Source organism: Lissotriton helveticus, chromosome 6, assembly GCF_964261635.1.
Source record: "Lissotriton helveticus chromosome 6, aLisHel1.1, whole genome shotgun sequence".
In the NCBI taxonomy this organism is placed as follows: domain Eukaryota; kingdom Metazoa; phylum Chordata; class Amphibia; order Caudata; family Salamandridae; genus Lissotriton; species Lissotriton helveticus.
In genome coordinates this window covers 368,556,219-368,581,194 of record NC_136067.1, presented here as the reverse complement: position 1 = coordinate 368,581,194, position 24,976 = coordinate 368,556,219, and the positions used below count along the sequence as shown (strand labels likewise).

The window sequence follows — 24,976 nt, the reverse complement described above, 5'->3', positions numbered from 1 at the left end:
CCTGGGCCAGCCCAGTGCTTCTAGTCCTCAAACCTCATCAACAGGGTGGAAAGAGAGAGATGAGGTTTTGTGTGGACTATAGAGGGCTCAACTCTGTCACCAAGACAGATGCTCACCCCATTCCAAGAGCAGATGAGTTGATAGACAAACTAGGGGCAGCCACATTCCTAAGCACCTTTGACGTGACTGCAGGGTACTGTCAAATTGGAATGGCCTCAGGAGCCAAAGAGAAAACAGCATTCTCCACCCCTGATGGGCACTATCAGTTTACTGTTATGCCTTTTGGGTTAAAGAATGCCCCTGCCACCTTCCAGAGTTTGGTGAACCAAGTCCTCACTGGGTTGTAATTCTTTAGTGCAGTCTATCTTGATGATATTGCTGTCTTTAGCTTCACCTGGCAGGCTCACCTGATCCACCCTGGGAAGGTTCTACAAGCCCTGCAATCTGCAGGACTGACTATCAAGGCATCCAAATGCCAGATAGGGCAGGGCACTGTGGTGTACTTGGGCCACCTTGTTGGTGGAGGCCAGGTACAACCCTTACAGTCCAGGATCCTGAGTATTCTGGACTGGGCAGCTCCAACCACCCAGACCCAAGTCAGGGCATTCCTTGGCTTGACTGGATACTACAGAAAGTTTGTGAAGGGAAATGGGTCCATTGTGACCCCCTCACAGAACTCACCTCCAATAAAATGCCCAAGAAAGTGAACTGGACTGTTAGTTGCCAAAAGGCTTTTGACACCCTGAAAGAAGCAATGTGCTCAGCATTCATTCTAAAAGCACCAGACTACTCCAAGCAGTTTATAGTGCAGACTGATGCCTCAGAGCTGGGGATAGGAGCGGCCCTCTCCCAGGTCAATGAGGAAGGCCAAGACCAACCTGTTGCTTTTCTAAGCAGAAGGCTACTCCCCAGAGAGCAGCGTTGGAGCGCCATTGAGAGGGAGGCCTTTGCTTTGGTTTGGTCCCTGAAGAAGTTGAGGCCCTACCTGTTTGGGACTCACTTCCTGGTTCAAACTGACCACAGACCTCTCAGATGGCTAATGCAGATGAAAGGGGAAAATCCAAAACTACTGAGATGGTCCATCTCCCTAAAGGGAATGGACTTTGAAGTGGAACACCGACCAGGGACTGCACATGCCAATGCAGATGGACTTTCCAGGTTCTTCCACTTAGACAATAAAGACTCCCTAGGGGCAAGGTTAGTCTCATCACCTTTCGTTTGGGGGGCGGGTGTGTGTGAGAAAGTGCCATCTTTCTTGCATTGGTATGCCCCCACTTTTTTCTGAACTGCTGATGTGCTTTGGCTGAGTGTGCGCTGGGTTCCTGCCAACCAGGTACCCAGGGCCTGTGTTCCTTCCCGAAAACTGTGTTGAAGCTAAAACCCAATTGGCACCTCTGGCCACCTGTCAGTCCCTAGTAAATGGTACCCTAGGTACCCAGGGCATGGTGACCAGAGAATACCCCTTAGGGCTGCAGCACTGGTTGTGCCACCCTCTGGGGCCCTGTTCCCTGGCACCCACACACTGCCTTTGCAGGCTGAGTGCCTAAGTACAGAACGAAAACAAAAGTCGACATGGCACACATCCCTGTGTGCCATGCCCACAGAACCCACTGCCCTGGCATACTTCAGTCACCCATCTAGCTGGGTGCCCTTTGCCAGAGGTGAGGGCACCGGTGCATGAGCCCTGTGCCCCTACAGTACCCAGGGCCATTCCTGGGCACTGTAAGTGCAGTGATGCCATTTAAGAGTTTATGGTGCTGGGAGGTTGTCATTACGAACTCCACAGCACCATAATGGCTACACTGAAGACTGACAAGTTTGGTACCAAACTTCTCAGGACATTAAACCCGCACTGATGCCAGTGTGGGACTTAATGTAACATGCACGAGAGGGCATCTTAGAGATGCCCTCCAAAAGCCGAACCTACAATCCACATCTGGGCTGAGTGGCTGCAGAGGCTGCCACACAGCAGACATGTTGCTGGACCCCTGGGTAGGAGAACCCCTGCTCTCCTGGGCCTGCAACAATGCACATCCTGGGCTAGGTGCTATGTCTCCTCCCCCAGGATGGACGGGGGAAAGCTTCAAAGGCATACCGCCTCTGAGAGCTTCTCCTGACCATTTGCTGTACCCAGCAACCAGCCCCCCACCAGTTCTACCCCACTCCGGCGGGAAGACTGGCGGGAAAAACTACGTCAGGAAGGGGGTGTGCCAACCTGTGCCAACTACACCCCTCAGGTGGAGGAGGCGAGATGAAGCACGACCCCGGGCTCAGGCCATCTTGTAGATGGGGAGTCCTGCCCAATCCCAGCTAGGCTCCTGCCCCCCTCCCACAGGAGAGGAGCAGGCTAGGAGGTGTACTCACCCCAGGACAGGGACCCATTGGTCCCTGCCCTTGCCCTATCTGTAACGCCCCTAAATTTAGTATTTAGGGGCTCCCTGAACCTTCCTTCCTCAGATACCGATATCAAAAGAGGAAAGAAGATCAAGAAGAAGAATACCCGCCGCGCAGCTGCTAACAACAGGACAACAACAACTGACTTGGCCCCAGCCCTATCGGCCTGTTGATCCTGGAAACTGTTCCTGCCTAATCCCGGCGACCTCCGCGAACAGCAACCTTGGGACACCCAGAGGACCTGCCTGCCTTGACCCTCTCGAAGACTGGGACTCCCATCAGCAGAGGCTCTGCTGCAACACCCCACCTGGTGCTCACCAGGAAGCTCCGGACCAGCCCACTCTGCACCAGCCGAGCCCGGGCCGGGCCAACCCGAACCAAGACCACGAGGACGTCCCCCCGGCGACTGGGACCCGAAGTCCAGTGCCCAAAGACCCTCCTCGATGACCCAGCCGACGCCTGCAGACTCAGAACCTGAGGCCACCCCAACCGCGACCAGCCGAGGGTAAGCTTTTCCGACCCCCAAAGACAACACTGCACCCGGCGCCCCGCGGCCTCCTGTGCCTCCCTTTGGGGTACCTACCTGTGCTCCATCATCCCAACTTACCTCTCGGAGTGCTGGTCGCCCCTGGAGAGTCACCGTCCCCGAGCCTGCAGCCTTTGTTCCTTATTCAAGAAACTCATTGGATAACATTGAGTGCCCGACGGCTCAAAAGCACCTTGCACCCAGCCGCCCGAGTGACGCTGGCTGTGACCTCTTTGCCCTATCCTACTTCCCCCCTTGCGCAGAGCAAGTGACCAGGAGCCCAGCTCCCAGAGCCTCGTGGCCTGCTAGCCAGCAGCCACCAACCGAAGGCCCCCTTTCCCTTATTGGGTAACATTGGGCCTACCTACCTCTGCACCTGGCCGCCCCTGCCCCGCTGGGACTGAACTAACTGTACTCACCTGACCCTGGGGGGCCCCTGAGTCTACGCCCAGAACCCTAACTTTACCAACCAAGTACTCACCTGGAAACCGGTAATTCACTTACCTGCCATTGGATAACATTGACCCATTTCGACTCGAAAATTTTTGAAGTGTGAAGTTTTGAAAACTGAAAATATTCCTATAAAATCAGCCAAAGTCCGAATTCGAAAATACTCACCTGTGATCAGCCCAGTACTGAACCGCAAAAGTAATCCCTAACAGGTTTACAAGTAACCTGTATTTTCTCCTTAGGAACCCATTGTCTGCTTTTCTATGAAATTTCTTCTAAGTGTCTACTTTTGAAAACTGCAAATATTCTTTAAAAATCACACGAAATACTGAAATGCAGTTACCTACCTGTTTTGAGTTAAGCCCCCAGTGCTGGCCCTAGGAGACTAGTGCTGGGTTACAAAAGTAACGCGATCGTACTTTACCTGTAACCTGAATTTCCTCCCATTCGATAACATTGTCTAAATCACCTTGAAAAGTTTCTAAGTGTGAACTTTTAAAACAGCTTTATATTCAGGAAAATTGATCACAGTAACTAAAACGTTTTTGCTAATCTGGTTTCAGCTTAGACCCCAGGACTGAATCTACGATCTAGTCCTGGAACTACCAAAGTAATCCATAAAGTAATCAACTGTACTGTCCTATGAAAAACCCATTGAGCTCAACGCTAGAGTGTGTTTCAGAACTGTGTTGCTTATTAGCTATCCTGTAATTATTGTGTGTACAAACTTATTGCTCCTCTGCAAAGTATTTACATGAGAGTACTCGTACCTTGAAAAGTATATTTTTATAACTGTTGGTTCTAAAAATAAAACAATTATATCTGAGGATATAACAACAATTGGCCTGGAGCTCAGTTCTTGAGTGTGTGAAACCTTCTGCTGGCTAAGTGTGTACAACAAATGCTTTACACTGTCCTCTGGTACTGCCTTACTGCTCGACCAAGCTACCACTTTGGAGAGTAAGGTCAGTTCTGACTTTAACCTCTGTTATACCTCTGGGTTTGGTGGACTCTATACACACTGTACTTCCTTCTAGTCCAGTATATATAGAGCCACTTTCTCACAAAAGGTAACCTCAACTGACCCTGAATAGTATTTATCATGAAACCTAAAAACTGAGGGCCATATTATCAAGAATAAGCGATAAAATTATCGCTGCTTTATCGGCAGGAAACGGCCGCTAAAGCGGCGATAATGGGCTTGATAATATGTCCTTGTGAATTCCCATAGCAGCCCAGGTTCTGGTGTTAACCTGGGCTGCTATGGGAATTCACAAGGGCATATTATCAAGCCCATTATCGCCGCTTTAGCGGCAGTTTCCTGCCGATAAAGCGGCGATAATTATATCGCCTGTTCTTGATAATATGCCCCTGAGTTTCTTGACTTGAGATCAAACATGACTTCTCTCTGTTCACAACAAATCCTAGACTCTTCAAAAGATTCACAGCTAACATTGTGTGATCTTCCGCTCTCCTCTTCTCCTGATCCATAATTAAAATGTCGTCTAAATAATTTATCACACGAATTCCCCTTTCTCTCAAAAATGCAACAACTGGACGGAGCATCTCAGTGAAACACCATGGGGCAGAGGAAAGTCCGAAGGGGAGACAAACAAACTTCCATAATCTTCCTCCCCATCTGAACCTCAGAAATCTCTGATGTTCTAACCATATCGGAATTGTCAGATATGCGTCTTTCAGATCCAGACGAGTCATCCAATCTCTGTCTGAAGTACATCTCTCAACATATGCAACTCCTCCATCTTGAAATGATGGTACTCTACCCAATCGTTCAGACTCTTTACATTTATCACAGGTCTCATACCCTTCCCTTTTTTTCTACCAAGAAAATGTTGCTTACAAACCCTGCACACGTTTCCAATTCCTCTACAGTCGCTCCTTTCATTAACAACTCTCTTACTTCTTTCTCTACCAACCCTGACAGTTCCGAGTTGAACCTGATTATTGGTGGACAACAAACCTGAACCGGATCCTCTATGAAATCTATACGATAACCCAAAACCGTCTGCAGAACCCAAGGGTCTCCTGTTAACATACTCCAATTTTTGTAAAATTGGGCAAGTCTGCCGCCCAACTTTACATGGATAACGATAAGGTCTTGTCTTACCTGACCTTCTTGATCTTCTATTTCCCCTAGAATTTCCTCTTTCCTTCTGAGGATAGAAACCTCTGGGTTGATATCCAGTCTGTTGTTAATAGTTGTAATTGTAGTTTCTATACCCTCTCGCAATTGAAGCCCTTGTGATGCCTTGACCACGGCCGGAAAAACGACCTCTACTTCTCCCGGCCCTGCCAAAAACCCGACGGTCAAAAACCTTCTTTATATCCCTCTGAGATTTTTCCAAGAAACTAAAAGCACCCACATACTTGCTCATGTCTTTTATGAAAGTTTCACCAAAAAGCATACCATTTGCCTCTGATCCACTCTCATTATTGGCTAATACCAATTTAGGATACATTTTCAGGAGAATACTCTTCTTTCAACCAAAATAGCGGTATTAGCATTTCCCAACAAACATACCGCCCTTTGAATCCACTCTCTAAGCTCTTCTATGTCCAGTCCTTTCTTTTCAACATAGGCCTCTTCAGCCATATCGAAGATTTTTGTAAGTGGCCCTGTAAGATCAAGCAGTCTGTCCTGACACATTTTTAATCCCTTATCCAATCCTTTCTTCGGATCTCTACCGCCTTTCGCAACAAACGCAATAATTTTTGCGTCTAGTTCAGGCGTCAAAGCAATCTTATTAGATAGACTTGGTCTAGGACACTCTGAACGGAGCCTCAACCTCACGTTCTTTGGAATCTGCTTTCTAAGCCACATCTGGACATAATGCAACATGTGGAGCCGGGCTCCATTCAGGGAATAATGGGTGCTTTAACATCATAGGATCAAACACAGACTCCCCTAAAGAATCCATGACCCCAGCACTCTCATCGGGCTTTTCCTTAGTCTTTGCCTCATTGCTTTTGTTTATTTTATCCACAAATTCAACATCAGAATCAAAATCAGATGAACAACTTAATTCTATTTCTGCACTACCCGAAGACTCATCACATAATACGGTAGTATGGCTTCTACTACCTTGACCTCTTTCTAGGTCCCCATGTGTGTCCTCGACACCTGCTTGTTTTGCACATTTACGCAAAAAACCTGAGTCTGGGTAGGCAGCCTTAGCTTTTTTACTCCTCAATCCATCAGATTCTACATTCTTCCACTTCCTGTTTACTTTCCCACCTTTCCTTTCCAACACAGGAGCTTCCCCAGCGGACCAAAAAGGCTCCTCGTGAAAACTAAGACCACTACTCCTCTTAAAAACCTCAAACTTTTTATCCATTTTAGAATCTTAATCACTAGCAAACTTAGTTAGCATAAGAGTAATCGTCTCTTCCATACTTAAATTAGCCTGTGTTATAGCATTAACCTCTGCATATTGTTATGTTCAAAATTCAACAAAAAACACACTAAGTAACTATTTTCCAAAATATATATAAACAACAAACAACTACCGAATAAAACGTCCTAAAATATCTGATTCCCTCAGAACAATAAATTCCTTTGTAACCTCTAACTCTCTTTGTCTCGCAAAACCAACAGTTTCATCTGTCAGTTTCTCTCATCAAAGCAGATACGCTTCTACGCATGCGTTACCCGACGTACCAGTGCACGCGCATTAGCGCGGACTGCCTGACTAATTCTACACAATGGCCGTCCTGAACAGAATCTTCTATGACGTGCAAATCAACGGTAAGCTACCGTTATTTACCTTTGAATTTAACAATTCTCTCCCAAATACTTGTTCAAACCTCTTAAACCTAAGAAATATTTAAAACCCTTTATGTATTTCAACGCGCACGAAGGAGACTGACAAACCCTTCGTTAACTCGACACACGTCTAAAAACTCAAGCGCACAACGCGCTAATGAAAAAACTCTATTACCATATTTAAACTCCAACGACCGCTCATAAAATTTCTCGATTTACCCGCTATGCCTCATCATAAATTCCCAAAGTGTAACAAGACACATATTTTCAAGTCTCCTTGCGCACAATGCGCTAACGATAAAACTATTCAAAACATCATATTTCTCAAACAACCGTTCATAAGTGCTAAACCTGAATAATTAAATCCAAACCTGAAAAATTAACAAAATTGACATAATCATAAAAATATTTCTTGAGAACATACATTCTATCTTTTAATAATTAACCTTTGTCATTGAATTAAAACGATCTACTTGCAAAAAAAGAAAAATTTCATTCAAATCCAAACAATACATTCTCACTTTATTAAATAAACCAGATCTAAAATCTTCACATACCAAAAACTATAACTCTTTCAAACTCAAAAGTTAAGAGAAAAGGAAAACACAACTTATCTTAAGGGCAGCAGCAAAAAAGAACGAAGGGGCATATTAGCAAGGCGGGCGATATGAAATTATCGCTGCTTTTGCGGCCGTTTTCGGCCACAAAGCGGCGATAATTTCATCGCCCTATTAGCAAGCTGACGCTAACATCAGTTAGCGACAGCTTTTAGGTGATAGCGAGCGGTTTGGGGCCCACTTTGCATGTCAGCGATATTTATCGCTAATGACATGCAAAGTGGGCGTACCCAACCTGTTAGCGACTGAAAGGAGTCGCTAACATTGCTATCGCCTATTATCAACGCAGGCGTAGCGATGAAAAAATTTGCGCTAAGCGCGAATATCGCTGAAAACTAACGCCTGCTCAGACCACTTCTTAACCTGTATATCCAATGGGAGTTGGATATTCAGGTTAAGACCGTATTGGCGTTAATGCCTGAATATCGCTGGATTTGGCATTAAGCCTCTATCGCTGGATATTTTATCGCATTTGCGATAAACGTTGCTAATAGCACGTTATCTCTGCGATAAAATCCGGCGATGCGCGGCGATAGAAAAATTGTCGCTAAGCTTATTTAGCGATAAATATCGCTAGTTGTTGATAATATGCCCTGAAGAGTCATGGAGGTACTGGCTCTTTGTTAATGTTCTAAAGAATTTTTTAGTGTTCTATGTTCTTTGAAGATGCTTCTGTGGGTGGCGCAATAAAGAGGATTGCATAATATTAACCTCCTGTCTTGCCATAAAATCCATTAATTCTTGGAGAAGCTTCGTCAGATACCTTTGGGTTACTCATTCTTGTGTTAAAAGTAGATCATTGTAACATTATCTGGTTCCATGGCAGTTCTAGAAGTACTAACGGAACAATTGATGGACGGAATGCTGTACAATGCAAACATTCACCCACAGTCACAAGGATCTGGGTTTAATCCATCATTCTTTTGCTCACCACACCACCCCAGTTTAGACCCAGCCATATGCAAATCAGTCTTGATCCTGTTCCTTGTGGCAACAGTCCAACCCGAACTGCCAAGCCAGGTCCTCCTTGGACCGGAAACAAGAATCCTGGGACCGGTTTCAGGACATCACCCTTCATCAGCCAGGCTAGCTTGAATCCAGTGGTGTAGTGAGCACGGGAACCACGTCTGGGCATACCCTTCCCACTTAGGGCAACATATATAAAAGAAACAATTAATGGGTGGAATTCTGGACAATTCAAACATTCACCTCCAGTCACAAGGATCTGGGTTTAATCCATAATTCTTTTGCTCACGACAACCAGCCCAGTTTGGACCCAGCCATATGCAAATCCATCTTGACCCTGTTCCTTGTGGGAACAGTCCAGCCTGAACTGCCAAGCCAGGTCCTCCTTGGACCGGAAACAAGCATCCTGGGACCGGTTTCAGGGCATCACCCTTCATCAGCCAGGCTAGCTTGAATCCAGTGGTGTATTGAGCACGAGACCCACGTCTGGGCATACCTTTCACACTTAGGGTGACATATACAAAAGAAACAATTGATGGACGGAATGCTGGACAAAGCAAACATTAACCCTAGTCACAAGGATCTGGGTTTAATCCATCATTCTTTTGCTTACCACACCACCCCAGTTTGGACCCAGCCATATGTAAATCAGTCTTGACCCTGTTCCTTGTGGAAACAGTCCAGCCCGAACTGCCAAGCCAGATCCTCCTTGGACCGGAAACACGCATCCTGGGACCGGTTTCAGGGCATCACCCTTCATCAGCCAGGCTAGCTTGAATCCAGTGGTGTAGTGAGCACTGGACCCATGTCTGGGCATATCCTTCCCACTTAGGGCAACATATACAAAAGAAACAATTGATGGACGGAATGCTGGACAATACAAACATTTACCCCCAGTCACAAGTATCTGGGTTTAATCCATCATTCTTTTGCTCACCACACCAGTTTGGACCCAGCCATATGCAAATCAGTCTTGACCCTGCTCCTTGTGGAAACAGTCCAGCCCGAACTGCCAAGCCAGGTCCTCCTTGGACCGGAAACACGCATCCTGGGACCGGTTTCAGGGCATCAACCTTCATCAGCCAGGCTAGCTTGAATCCAGTGGTGTAGTTGGACCCACGTCTGGGCATACCCTTCCCACTTAGGGCAACATATACAAAATAAACAATTGATGGAGTTCTAGAAGTACTGGCATCTTTCTGGCCTAGGTCGTGTGTAGGTCTCGCCTAAAACAGCACCTCGCTGTCTCTTGTGGGACTTACTGTTTTTTAACAAGATACTTAGAGGTCGTCTATTGCTTACGTTTGATGGGCTTAATTGTCACTCTAATTTGCTTGCTTCTTTTCAATCAGCTGCCATAGGCTTCCTTCGTCTTCATGGGTCTGTCCCTCCCCAGGAGCATAGATGCATTACTTGTGTCCTTCCACTGCTCATTTTTTTAGGTGCTACTTTATTCTTTGAGTTAAGGCACTGAACCAGAGTGCGTCTTTTCAACTGTCTCCCTCATGTGCTTCTCCTTCCTCAGGACTGCCCACCCCATCTGCTGTCTGTGTTGCCTCCCACCTGCCACCCCTCTATTTTCAGTATTGCCCCCAAGTTATGTTGTCTGTGTTGCCCGTTGCACACGCTTTGGTCCTTCCTCCCCTCTCCCCCATTGTCAGTGTTACCACTGCCACCCGCTCTCCTCTGTTGACTGTTGCCCCTGCTAAATGCCCTCCCCTGTTGTCCATATTGTTCCTTCTTCCTGTCCTCGCTCCGTCATTTGTGTTTTCCCTGTCACCCACCCTCCCATTGTTGACCGTGACCACCAAACCACCATAACAAAAACAAAACGCGGTGACTTGGACCAATGTTGCCTTTTTCTCCACACCCTCGATTGCCAGTCTTGCTCCCCACTACACACCCTCCTTCCCTCCATATTGGCACCCGTCTAGCCCTCCCTCCAGCATTTAAAAAAAAGTGGTATGATACAGCTAGTGCTACCTACGTCACAGCACTGTTTTTTTTCATGCTGCTATACATTGATAAAGCCCTCCCTCCGCCAAGAATAAAAAGACTATGACTCGGCGATCACTAGCTGCATCATAAAACATTTTTTTTACTTTCAGCCATGCTACAAAGCAGCCTGTTGCTGTACAACGTAGTTAAGAACATTAATAAAGCCAAAGACCTGTTGGCTTTTCCAGTGCGTGTTATTCTTTATCTTTGACACACGTAATGGGATTCAAATAAACAAGCAGATCCTCAATAAATGGAGGAGGAGCCAATATTCATCAATCTCCTTACTTGACAAAAGTTTAGATGATTTCTGAACATTAATCAATCAATCAATTTGTAGTGCGTTCTACTCACCCATGAGGGTCTCGTGGCACTGAGGGGGAGGGGGGGGGGGGTGAGCAGCTACTGATCGAACAGCCAGGTCTTAAGGAGTCTCCTGAAGGTCAGCAGGTCCTGGGTCTGTCGTAGGTGGGTGGGGAGGGTGTTCCTTGTCTTGGCGGCGAGGTGGGAGAAAGATCTGCAGCCAGCGGTCATTCTGCAGATGCGTGGGACGGTGGCGAGGTCGGCGGAGCGGAGCTGGCGGTTCGGGGTGTAGAAGGCGAGTCGGTTGTTGAGGTATGCTGGTGCGGTGTCGTGGAGTGCCTTGTGAGCGTGGGTGAGGAGCTTGAAGGTGATCCTCTTGTTAACGGGGAGCTGGTGCAGGTCCCTCAGGTGGGCGGTGATGTGGCTTTGGCGGGGGATGTTGAGGTGTACGGAGGCGTTCTGTATGCTTTGGAGTCTCTTCTGGAGTTTGGCCGTGGTTCCTGCGTAGAGGGCGTTCCCGTAGTCCAGCTTGCTGGTGACGAGGGACTGGGTGACCGTTCTTCTGGTTTCGGTGAGGATCCATCTGTAGATCTTGCGAAGCATGCAGAGGGTGTTGAAGCAGGAGGAAGAGACGGCATTGACTTGTTGGGTCATTGACAGGGAAGAGTCCAGGATGAACCCCAGGTTGCGTGCATGGTCGGTGGGTGTCGGCGCAGTTCCCAGCAAAGCCGGCCACCAGGAGTCGTCCCAGGCGGAGGGGGTGGAGCCGAGGATGAGGACCTCCGTCTTGTCTGAGTTCAGTTTCAGGCAACTGCTCTTCATCCACTTGGCGACGGCCTTCATCCCTTCGTAGAAGTTGGTTTTGGCGGGGGTGCGGTCTTTGGTGCGGGAGAGGATCAGCTGGGTGTCGTCGGCGTATGAGACTATGTTGAGGTCGTGTGATTGGACGATGTTGACGAGCGGTGTCATGTAGACATTGAAGAGGGTCGGGTTGAGAGATGGTCCTTGGGGTACGCCGCAGGTGATCTTGGTGGCTTCGGATCGGAATGGAGGGAGGCGGACTCTCTGGGTTCTGTCGGTGAGGAAGGAGGTGATCAAGTCTAGGGCTTTGTTGCGGACTCCTGCGTTGTAGAGGCGTGTGCAAAGGGTGTGGTGGCAGACGGTGTTGAAGGCAGCTGAGAGGTCCAGGAGGATGAGGGCTGCAGTTTTGCCATTGTCCAGCAGGGCCCGGATGTCGTCGGTGGCTGCAATGAGGGCAGTTTCCGTGCTGTGGTTGCTGCGGAATCAGGATTGGGATGAGTGCAAGGTGTTGTTCTCTTCGAGGAGTTGGGTTAGTTGTTTGTTGACGATTTTCTTGATGACTTTCGCCAGGAACAGAAGCAGGGAGATGGGCCGGAAGTTCTTGAGGTCCATTAGGTCTGCCTTGGGTTTTTTGAGCAGGAGTGTTTTCAGCTTTCTGGGAAGGTGGCGGTCTCGAATGAGCTGTTGAAGATCTTATAGAGTTGGGGTGCGACGATGGAGCTCGCTTTGTTGAAGATGTGATGGGGGCAGGGGTCTGATGGTGAGCCAGAGTGGATGGTGTTCATGGTCTTGATGGTGTCTTCGTCGTTGACGTGTTTCCAGGAGGTCAGGCATCTGGTGCATCTGGGGGGCAGTGGGTCTGGGGTGTCGGTGGCTGTGGTCTGGGAGTTGAAGCTGTCGTGGATGTCTGTGATCTTGCAGTGGAAGAAGGTTGCTAGAGAGTCGCAGAGGTCTTGTGACAGCGGGATGTCGGTGGAGCTGGAGATGGGGTTGTCGAGTTCCTTCACGATGTTGAAGAGCTCTTTGCTGTTGTGTGCGTTGTCGATGCGTTCCTTGAAGGAGGTACTTTAGGCCGTTCGGATGAGTTGGTGGTGTCTGCGGCTGGCGTTCTCGAGCGCTGCATGGTTGTCCGGTGTTTGTTCATGGCGCCATTTCTTCTCTAGTCCTTCTGCAGGTCTGCTTGGATGTCTGGAGGTGGCGGTGAACCAGATGGCTCTTCTGTCGGTGCGTCTGTTTGAGGGTTTCTTGATCGGGGCGAGAGTGTTGGCGCAGTCATTGATCCATTGCCTGAGGTTGCGGGCGGCTGTGTCGGTGTGGTCGGTTGGTGGGTTTCGGGTGAGGGTGGTGATTAGCTGGTCTTCGGTGACCTTGTTACAGCTGCGGTGGGAGATTCTTTGCTGTTGGTGGTTGTGTGTGGTTGTTTTCATGAAGGAGAAGTGGATGCAGTACTGGTCGGTCCAGTGGAGTTTGGTGATGTGGCTGACTGAGACGTGGCTGCTGGCTGAGAAAATGGTGTCGAGCGTGTGTCTGGCGGAGTGGGTGGGTGTTGTGACGAGCTGTGTGAGGCTGAGGTTGGCGAGGTTGTCCAAAAGTGTGGTGGAGTTGCTGTCGTTGGTGTTCTCGAAGTGGAAGTTTAGGTCTCCGAGGAGGATGTAATCTTTGGAGGCCAAGGCGCGTGAGCTTACAGCGTCTGTGATGGAGTCGATGAACTGTGCCTGTGGTCCAGGGGGTGTACACACGAGGGTTCCTCTGAGGGTGGTGTTGGGATCGATGTGGATCTGGAAGTGTAGGTGTTTGGCGGTGCTAACGGTGTGTTCGGTGTTGGTTGAGATTCTCAGGGTATTTCTGTGGATGATGGCGATTCCTCCTCCCAGTCGGTTGATGCGGTCCCTGCGGGTGATCTTGTAGCCGTCCGGGATGGCTATGGCAAAGTCAGGCGTCGATGAGGTGTTCATCCAGGTCTCTGTCAGGTGCGTGATGTCCGGGGAGGATGAGTCAAGCAGGTCCCAGAGTTCAATGGCGTGCCTGTGGACAGAGCGGGTGTTGAGCAATATGCATCTGAGGTGGCTGTTGCCTGCATTGGTGGTAGGGGGGCAGGACATGCTGGTGTACGCTCGCTGGTGATGCTGCAGTTTCGGCAGGTGAAAGGTCAGTGGATGTTCTTCAGGGTGGCCTGGAAGCAGGCGGTAAATCGGCCGGCGTTGAGTGCATGGAGGAGGTTGGCGTCGTACCGACATCTGGTGTCATGACATTTCAAGAACACTTATTTCTCCAATGGATATTGTTCTCTGATGTTCTTGATCCTTTATGCAAAGTCATGTTGTAGCTGATGGTTGACAACTAATGTTTATTCTTGTCCCATTTTCTATATTCTGAATGTGGCTTATTGTCATAGAAAGCACTCTCTTGTGAATCTGCCCTATCGTGTAAATCCCTGCGTCAAGAACCAATAATCAAATTCACAAGTTTTGAGAATTATAAAGGAAATATAAACATATGTTAATTTTGTTTTATTGATGATTCCTATGATAGTATTTTTGCATTTATTGCCATGCTACACTGTATTTTTTAGAAATGACTTTATATTTAGTATTTTGCTTCCATTTTTAGCAAATTTCACAGATTGATACGGATTTGAAGTCCCGCGCGGCTGCATATAACAACATAAAGGGAAACTTGCAAAGTCTGGAAAGAAAAACTGTGTATGTATAGACCTTTATGTGAGTGTTTTTTTGTATTTGTTTTTATTATTTTGTAACACTTAATACACATGTTTTTGTATATCATAAAGGCTGTCGGAGAAGACCTCAATGTGCACTAATACACGTAGACAGGAATCTAACATGCTCACATTAATGCATATTTCAGTTTAGTATTTGGAAGATGCATATTGCTTCTGTCTAAAAGTCCTGACACTGATACAGACTGTTGTTAGTAGTGTTTGGAAACTAACATATTGGCCGTGATAGAGGCTTAAATGACAACATTTCTTAAGAAACTAAGGGGCATATTAACAAGGAACCGGAAAAATTAACGCTAAGGGCGCTTAACAACGCTAACCGCCTAGGCGATGAAAAAATCCAGCGATAGTGGCATTTTGGGAGGTTATCGCTGGTAATGCAGCGATAAAACTACAAGGATAGGGATATCCTTGTTGATAGCCCATTGTGGATTTAGCCATGTAATCCACCTCCCATTGGATTACATGGCTAAGTCTGAAAATTAGCGGACGTAAAAAAGTAGCGTTAACCATGGTTAGCGCTGCTTTTTTTGTCTCTAACAGGGTTAGTGTGAAGCTTGATAATAGGAGAAATGTCGCTTAGCGACATTTCTCCTATTATTTTGCTCTGGAACGCCCACTTTGCATCTCATTAGGGAAGCGTAGTGAAAAAGGGTGCTAACATGCGATTATGCATGTTAGCACCCTGTTGTTGATAGGGCGATATTTTTATCTCCGCTTCTTTGGCTTTTATAGCCAAAAAAAGCGGAGAGAAAGCCCTTGTTAATATGCCCCTAAATAGATGCAAGTTGTCGGAACCAAAAATATTGTGTGGACAGAATATTGTGTTAAAAATATCAAGGACCAACATATCGAGAAGGTGCAAATTCTTAAATCCACATCTAAGTACCTTAAAGAAGGGAGAGGAGTTAGCCTAACGGCTAAGGCGCTCGACCTCGGACCTGGAGATCTGGGTTCAAGTCTCATTAACGACGCCAAACCTCCTGTGATTCTGGGCAAATCACTTAATCTCCCCGTGCCTAAAAATGAAAGTGTGTGTCCTCATGTAAAAAACGTAACTTGTGCTATGTAAAGCGCTCTGATACCTGATTCGGTTCGGGTCTAGTTCGCGCTATATAAAACTCTAAAAAAAAAAAAAAGAGATACATATCATCAAGGTACATGTATATGGGGTCATATATAGTAAAACTTTGCTTAGCTATAGAATAGAATAGAGTTCTTTATTGTACAATTACTTAAAATCATTACAATAAAACCATTAGATCATGTATAAGCATTTCTGCAACATGACAAATAATGTGGTTAAAAGGATACAAAACAGAGAATTAGTCACTGTGTGTGAAGCAAGTAAGTACGTTTATCTAAAATCCATATGTGGAGTATACCAACGTGCTCCTAAAGTGCGTTTGTGGCTGCTTGCTGGGCTGACTATGTGGAGGTACCAGAAGGCCGCCCAGATGTGGTTTAGCAAGGCCCCTATTGAATTACAGGTACTTAATAGTGGCATTTGTACGGATGTCTGCCTTGCAGTGTGCTGTAGCTTGATGGTGTGGTTACTATGAGAAATTACTAAAGATGTTATTCAGAGATTTGGACCTGACACTGCAGTTGAGAGACTTCCAAATGTTTCCTGGCATAGTTTTGCTGAGTGGGCAGCAAGTTATCAAGGCTTTCAGATGAGGTGCCTGTGTGCCTGTTTGGTGCAGCTGGAATTTTGTTGGTGCTATTCCATGGACACAATGCATATAGGGGCATATTACCAAGCAAGGGCGATAATTATCGCTATTGCTTGGTTAGAGACAAAAATTTACAGCTGAGCTGCGGCGATTTTTATCGCAAATAAATCTTGGTATTACCAAGGTTTATCGCAAATGCGATAAAAATCGGCCGCAATGCATGAATATCGCTGAAAAGTCCGCGATATTCATGCATTACCGAGCTAATGCTCTTAGCCATGTTATCCACCTCCCATTGGATAACATGGCTAAGAACTGCTCAGGGCAGGTGTTAGCTTTTGGAGATATTCGCGCTTAGCGCGAATATCTCCATAAGTTGGTAATAGGAGATAGCGATGTTAGCGACTGTTTCCAGTCGCTAACATCTTGGCACGCCCACTTTGCATGTCATTAGTGATAAATATCACTGACATGCAAAGTGGGGCCCAAGATGGTCGCTATCTCCTACTAGCTGTCGCTAACTGGTGTTAGCGACAGCTAGGTAATAGGGAGATAATTTTGTCTCCGCTTTCTTGGCTTTTAAAACCAAAAAAGCGGAGATAAACCCCCTTGATAATATGCCCCATAGTTCGGGTCATATTTGCATTGATAACGCCACTCTCATATACTTCAGGAATCGGGCCGCTAGCTTCGAGGACTCACCCTTCAAACATGATTCAACTGCTGCTCTGCAGGTTCTAATTTTTTAGGACATGCCATATTGCTCGCAGCCAGAAAATCACAGGGAGTAATAGCTTCCAGCAAATGCAAAGACTGTGGGTTAATGATTCCTCATACTTTCCACGGAATCTGCAGCATAAGTCTTGCCCTTCCCGAGACCTGCAGCCATACCAGTATGATCTTAGTGGAATTAAGACCAGTCGCACCCGTAAAAGCTCCTGTTTCAGTGCTAAGTTAAAAAGCAGGGAAAGATAGATCAGCAGGTCTCCTAGATCATACAAGGTGCACTCCCAGTTGCCATGGGGCAATTTCTTTACTGCCCGGATGTCTTGTTCCTTTGAGATGATTTTCGCCAACTTGGTTGTTTCCCTTGAGGCATTTGGTATTGAGAAGCCACTCAACCCAATTTCCAAACCTCGGAGAACCAATTATTTCAACAGGTAATGCAGGTTTCACACTCCATCCCACATTTTGCAGTGTACGTTGAACTTGGCCTTAGTCGTATGACCAACACAGTGACCCTCAGCCCCCGACTGTCCTGGATCAAGGTGTGGACCAGGGAGGAACCAAAGCTTAACCAGTTGATCCTTGTGGATTGTCTGGCCCTTGATCTGGTGCACAAAATCCCAAGGATAGCCTTTGTGAAGGCAGCCTTTGCTTTTTTCGGGAGAGCAGATATTTTCACTTATCCGAATTCTTTGTCCTCTTGCGATTTGACATGTGTTAAGAGGTTTTTGTTGGATCGATCCCTGCTGGATAGAGAGCAGCGAGAACTGCAGAAGCTCTTGGTGTGAGGAGAAATACTCTTGAAGGCTGTTCAGGGTATGGAGCCTTATCTAGCTCAGGTTAGCCATCAGCGACACAGGTTTCTCCTGTCCAGGTTCAGTTTCAACTAGTTTCGCAATCTTTAGGCCTCTCTAACTGACTTGTCTTTGTGACAGTAAGTCTCTGCATGGCACCCTACACTTTGTTATGTTTTGCTGCTATTTTTGGAGGCCCAGGAAGCTATTTCTAGTCCCCCCGCTAAAGTTTCTGAATTTTTCTCAAGTAAGGCTGGCTTTGGTTTACCTGCCGATGCTTCCCAATTTATTTGTTATTTGCTGTTTTATGCTTTTTGCGAGCTAAATTGTTGTCTAGGAGATCGAGACCCAATTAGTTCTTGTACTCTTGTGGCTGACAAGGGCTTTCTATTTATTGAATGTCATTTTAATGTGAAAATGTTTTACCGAGATGATTTTTTGTTTGTCTTTTGCATTCTTTTATGGCAGCACACATGAAAAAAAGCAAAAACGAGGAGAAATAATGCATTCCTCCGCGTTTCGCCATCTTAAGACCAGGGTTTTCCTGTTCTTAATTTTGGCGCTGCCTCCTATGTACGCCACCCATGTACATAGGGGGCAGCGTCAAATACAATGGGTGTTATGGCGGAACGCCCACCACAACACCCACTGCACGCCCCTTTCACGCTAAACATAGCGTGAATGGGTGCCTTATGTACAAGGCAGCGTTATTATACCTGACGCAGATATAATGTAATGCAGGGTTTACAAAGTGACTCATCTGCCTAAATGTGTCACTTTGTAAATATGGCACAACATGGTGCATTGTTTATGCCGCCAGTGTGTCAACAAAGTGACATATCAGCGGCGTAAAAGTGCAGCAAGGGACTTAAGTATACATTTGCTTGCACCATCATAAAGCATTATTAGCCAGAAACAGGACTACGCGTGTCATTATGTAGCCTCAAAGTTTGGACCAAGCTTAGGATTTGAGAAACCCCTGCTACTCTGACTTGTATAAAGATTTAGGGTAGTGTCTTGTTGTCTGAGATCACTCACGCTGATGACATAACTGTGCGCATCTTTAGTCCTTACAATTTCAGAGCTATGACAGTTTGAAGAAAGATCTGGACCTTTACACTAAATCCCAGTCCCCTGCTGTCCTCTAGTAGATTGATAGATGCGGTGGCTGACCCCAACAACCAAAAAATGAAAACTGCAGCAAGTCAGTGTAGAAATGAGGGTCCTTGAAGTTTGGTACCCCCAGGCGACTTAATTCGGCCCCAATAATGGGTTGCTAGATACCAGCAGGGTGGTAACTCCACACCTGTGAAAAAACAGTACTAAGTAACACCCTACCACTACCTTGCATTTACGAATTAATCCTCGCAGACTAGGAAGTAACTGGGTGAACTAGTTTTACCTGCAGAATTTTGCAACATATTTCCTTTTTGTGTATGGATTAAGGCTTATATTTTCCACCTGCTTTGACCAGGAGGTACATGTAAATGGGGGATGGTAGGGAAGAGGGGTTAGGAGTAGAAGAGAAGAAGAAAACATTGCCTGGCATTACATGTCCCCACTGTGGCTTGGTAGGGGGTGGGGTGTGAGTCAGGGAATGGGGCAGACTGCACTGTAGCCGGTTACTAAAGTAATTTAACTGGCTGTGTTTTCCAGATGGTAAAATGAAGCCTGTTATTCCGGCACCTGTATTTTTGGCCCACTCCTGACTGAGCAGAGAGCAATTCCACACTGGCCTTCCACTCCACTCGTATCTTAATAAGGGCCTCAAGGTGCAAGCCGAAAAATTAACTGAAGCAACCAGTTGGGACAAACACTGGTGTCTGCTGAACTGTGTCTAGTCCACTGGAGTCCCACTGGCACTGTTAACTAAACAGTAAGACATTTTAGATCTGTCTCATGGACATCTTAACTCCATCTTTTTATTGTAGGTGGGATGAACCCACTCATTTAGGCCATTTCGGTGAAAAGGGATCCTTTAATGTTTTAACATGAAGTAACCTGGCTATTCAGTTGAAGTGCAATTGTATTAAAGGCTTTAAGAAATTAATGACTGTACTCTCCACAGATACTGCCCAATCTGCACTGACTTCCCCAGTTCATTGATAAATAGGCCAAACCTGTTAACTTTCTTTTTTGGCTACACTGTTTGAAACAAAAAGTAATTTTCCCATTTAAATATGCAGACGTTGATTCACATAAACATGTACGTTAGTTAAACTATTCCTATCCAGATCGGTAAGTGGTATGGTGTAGAAAGGCCATGCATGGTATGCGTTCATGAAATAAAACACTAATAGCCTGTTGCATTTTAACATGCTTTAGATCTATAATTTCAGAGCATGAGCAATTTTAAATGCAGTAATCAGTGGTTACAATTATATTTTGGCATTTGTAACAGTAAGTGCTGACAGAAATTTCAATCATGCTTTCCCTAAAAGTGGGAAGCTCCAAAAAGAAATCTGTATTTCATGACAGAACCTTTCTAGTGGCAGAGATGTTGTAAATACAATGGGCCTCATTTATGAGAAATGACGCATCGCTGCGTGAAAGCAGCGATGCGTCACTTCTCAGTGCGCCATCCTTGCGACATACCTGATGCGTCATATTTAATGTATCACGCATCATGTCCCAAGGAGTTACAGATATGTCAGTATTTCTGACATATCTGTGAGCGCAAAAGTGACGCATTGCTGGAGTGTGTCACAAAAGTGACGCAACTCCAGCAATGCGTCCTTTCACATGGGGCAAGCCCCGTGTGAAAGGGCCTGCGTCAGTCTTACGCTGTAATTGTTTCCAGGCTTGTTCCGCAGGAGCGTCAGGAATCTGGGAATAGTCCTCAGCCTTCCCCTACGGCCTTTCGACTCTATCAGACTCTAGAGTATCGACGGGCTCGCCAGGGGAAAACAGGGAAACAAAACAAGGAAAGGCGGGAAAAAGAACAGGTCTTGACAGTGGACTTCAGAGTGGACACATGGTGAAAAGGCAGGCTGTAAGGGAAGGAAGAGATTACTATCTATACCTGGTTACAACACAATTCATATGTACAATGCCTATTATATTTATATACCACTTCACCTACCACAACTAATCGTCTGGACCTTGGAACATAGCTGATCGGTAGGTTATGGTGTTCGCTTTCTGCACACAACAAGAAAAAAAGATAATAAGCACTCTATCCACTCTATGCTAGCATGTGAAGGTAATCAAGTTGTAAGTCTCACTTGGCTATTCTTTGGCGAAAACTGGAAGAACATCCAATTCCTCTTCAAGGCTGGATGCGTGTGTGCGAGCCTCTCCTTTATAGTATGCCCAAGGTTATCTGCCAGATGATATCCACAATTAGTCATCCAGAGCACTAACCCCCCAACATAGTGTAAGAAAAGCAGCGCAAAGCGCTGTTACCGTGATTCTTTGTAGCTGAACCTCGAAATACACCACACACTGGTCCACGCAAGTGCCTCAAATAAATGTATTCCACAATGCCAAAGGGAAGGCTGGTAGGGTGATTCACCAAACGGGAGTCAGCTCCGGCCAGTGAACCAAAATACTGCTGCAACAAGCAGCGGTCGGCCGGGCGGCGAGGAGAGACCCGGCCACCGGGCGGAACGCTTGGAGCAGGGGAACCTTGAATAGCAGTACCCGGCCGGATGGCGGGGAAAGACCCGGCCGCGGGGCGGAGTACCAGGAGATGGGAAGGTTGGAAATGGCTGTGCTCGGCCGGATGGCGGGGAAAGACCCGGCCGTCGGGCGGAGCACAAGGAAAAGGGAAGATTCGTATCGGCTGTGCCCGGCCGGATGGCGGGGAATACCCGGCCGCCGGGCGGAGCACAAGGAAACGGGGAATATAGAAATGAATACCAACACGGACAGCAAATGAGAGTGTCAGCGAGGAATAACACGAAAGCAAACAGATTACGCTGCCACCAAAGTAAAGCGTGTCAAGGCGAAAGCGTAACCGAACTAGAACGGCCACAGAGCAACAGGAGAACAGAAAACCCTCACGGAGGAGGTAGGGAATCAAACAGGAAACAGCCGTCCCTTGAACCGGAAGTCAGGCAATTCGAACGGGGACAAAACACACGGAAGTAAGGGCTAGACCCTAGAACGCAAAGCGGCGTTCCGTTGGTGTAATGCGTCTTTTATAGTGCCCAGACAATAGAGCTACAGAACGAGTGGGACCTCGGGGCATGACATACGCCTGCTGTGAGGCAGGCGCAAGATTTTGACGCAACGGCGTCCTAGAAGTGACGCAGTGAAATCTTATAGATTTCACTGCGTCACTTCTACGAGGCTTTTTGCGGGAGAACGCCCCCCCCCCTGAATACATTATACCTGACGCAGGTATAATGTATTTATTTATTTATTTATTTTGAAAGTTTTATATAGCGCGGACAAGATCTTTGCAGATATCAGAGCGCTTTACAAAGAAGGGGTACATGAGGGAGCATAGTCAAACAGGTAGGTCAGTAAAGCTAACAGAACAAATAGGTGGGGGCAAAGCCAATCATGTAAATCAATAATACAAGTAATACACATAAGCAAGGGGTCGAACAAGTAATACAGATCGGTGCATAGTCTTTAAAGAGACCGAAATAATAGTTCAGGTGTATTTAGCCATGAGGATAGCTTTTACTTCTTTCTTAAAAAGTGTAGTGGAGGAGATGAGCCTGGTTTCGGGAGGGAGTGAGTTCCAGATCCTGGGTGCCATTCCTGAGAAGGAGCGTTTATAAGTTTTTTCCTTCCGGAATCTTCGAGGCTTCAGCAGAAGATTGTTTGTGCCTCTAGTGTTTCTAGAGCCGCCAGAGATTGTCAGCTTCTGAGTGAGGTAGCTGGGTGAGTTCAGGTGTACCGCCTTGTGTGTCATGCAGGCGATTTTCAGATGTATTCTGGCTTCAAAAGGCAGCCAATTCAGGGATTTCAAGTCAGGGGAAATATGAGAGTGCTTTTTTGACCCAGTGATGAGGCTCGCTGCAGCGTTTAGAGAAGCTCTTAGGGGTGCGGTAGTAGTTAGGGGGAGTCCGCAGAGGGCGATGCTGGCATATTCTATTCGAGGGATGACTAGTGCTTGTACCGCAGTTTGGAAGTCTTTGGCTGGGAGGAGGGGTTTAAGTTTCCTCAGGGTATTGATTTGGAAGTTCGCTCCCTTAGTTGCCTTGCTGATATGTTGCTGCATGTTGAGATTGGTGTCGAGTGTTATGCCTAAAGATTTTGCTGAGTCCAAGATGGTGGGTTGGACATTGAGTGCGGTTAGGTGTTTAAGCCAAATTTGAGTGGTAGAGATCTTCGCTGGAGGTGAGATCAGAAGGAACTCTGTTTTCAGAGCATTGAGTTTGAGATGATTATCGGCAAGCCAGGATTGTGTGCTTCTGATCGTTGAGTTCAGGAGCAAAATGTCTTTGGGGGATTGTAATTTGAGATAAAGTTGGGTGTCATCGGCGTACATGTGAAAGTGTACATTGGATGCTTGTAGCAAGGTGGTGAGAGTCGGGGATAGGGAGGATCCTTGGGGGACGCCTAGCGATACAGGTATTGGCGAGGACATCAGGTTGTTGCTCTTGAATTTCTGCGACCTGTTGTGTAGAAAGGAAGTGGACCACTTGAGGACAGTTCCAGATATACCCATTATTGTGTTTAGTAGTTCGAGTAAATTCTCATGTTTAATGGTGTCGAATGCTGAAGAGAGATCAAGAAGGATAAGGAGGCAGGTGTTGTTTTGGTCTAGGATTTGAAGTGCGTCGTCGATTATGTGAGTCATAGCAGTTTCTGTACTGTGCCCTGCTCGGAAGCCTGATTGATGAGGGTTGAGGAGATCAAACTGATCAATGTGTTTAGTCAATTGTAGTTGTGTGCATTTTTCCAGCAGTTTGGCGAGAGTGGGAATATTGGTAATGGGACGGTAATTTTTCAGATCAGAGGGGTCGGCTGTAGGTTTCTTTAGTAAAGGTGTGACTTGTCCAACTTTGAGGGAGTCAGGTATGGTTCCTTGTTGAAGAGAGCTGTTGATAATTTTAGTCCAGAGTGGGAGAAGCAAAGGGGTAAAGTCTTTTACAGCGTTAGCAGGAAGAGGGTCAGTGAGGTGATTGGATGGTTTCAAGGTGTTGAGCAGTTTGCCAATTTCTTCTTCAGAATAGGTGCCAAAGGATGACCATGTAGCATTGTTTTTTGGTTCAGTGGGTGCTATGCTGTGGGGTTTGGAGTAGAGGCTTGCGCCAATGAGGAGATCGCTCTTTATGTTGTCAGTTTTTTGGATAAAGAAAGCGGAGAAGTCTTCACAGGAGGGCGCTTCGCGCACAGTGCTGAGTGGTTGGGGTTGTTCCTTGGATTGTGTTCTGATTAGCTCAAACAATTTTCTCGGACGGTTTTTTGCTTGGTCGAGCTGGAGGCTGAAGAAATCTGATTTTGAGCGTTTTATTTTCCTGAAATAGGCGTTTCTCTTTTTCTTCAGAGTTTTTAGGTGCAGTGCAGAGGGAGCTGATCTCCAGGTGCGCTCTGCCATTCGCATGTCTCTTCTGTCCTCATTGAGACTCCCTTCGTATCATGGATTGGAGATTTTAGTGGAGACTCTTTTTAGCTGCATAGGTGCAGCCTCATTAATTATTGAGGTCATAGCGTTGAGATAGTGGTCAGTCAAGGATTGAACGTCCGTAGCGCCGGTAGGTGGAAGTAGGAGATTGCAGCTGTTAGGAGGCAGAGAGCTTGGGTTGAGTTTTTTCAGGTCTCTTTTCCAGACTTTGGGCTTGGAGGATTGAACTGGGTTAAATTTAACTTTTTCATTGATGAAGAATGTGACAATATGATGATCTGACCAGTCACAGGGTTGGATGGACTCGAGTTGGATAGAGTTCTCTTTGGAGATGATAAGGTCAAGGATGGAGCCTTTCTCGTGGGTCGGGCTGTTGCATATTTGGGTGAGGTCAAGGGCATTGAGGAAATTATTTAGACTATTTACCACCGCGTCATTGCGATCGTTCCAGTGGAGGTTGAAGTCGCCAAGGTATATTTGGGTGAGCTGCCGTCCGGAATTGGTTGAGATCATATCCATGATTTGTTGGGAAAAGGTGAGGTTGTCCCTGGGTGGGTGGTAAATGCCGTGAAGGAGCATATCGGTTTGCCCTCACTGATAATGTCGAGGCAGATGTATTCACAGGATGTAGGGGATGGTAGGGAGGTGGAGTTGACTTTCAGAACTGAGATGTTG

At 46.6% G+C, this 24,976-nt stretch overlaps 1 protein-coding gene across 1 annotated transcript in view; it reads left to right on the top strand.

Moving 5' to 3' along the window:
• Positions 1 to 24,976, top strand: part of ATP6V1C2 (ATPase H+ transporting V1 subunit C2) — a 369,892-nt gene that overhangs the window by 237,371 nt on the left and 107,545 nt on the right. The window contains exon 6 of the mRNA XM_078647802.1: positions 14,450 to 14,541. Coding sequence (XP_078503928.1) covers positions 14,450 to 14,541 — 92 coding nt within the window. The remainder of the gene's footprint in view (positions 1 to 14,449; positions 14,542 to 24,976) is intronic.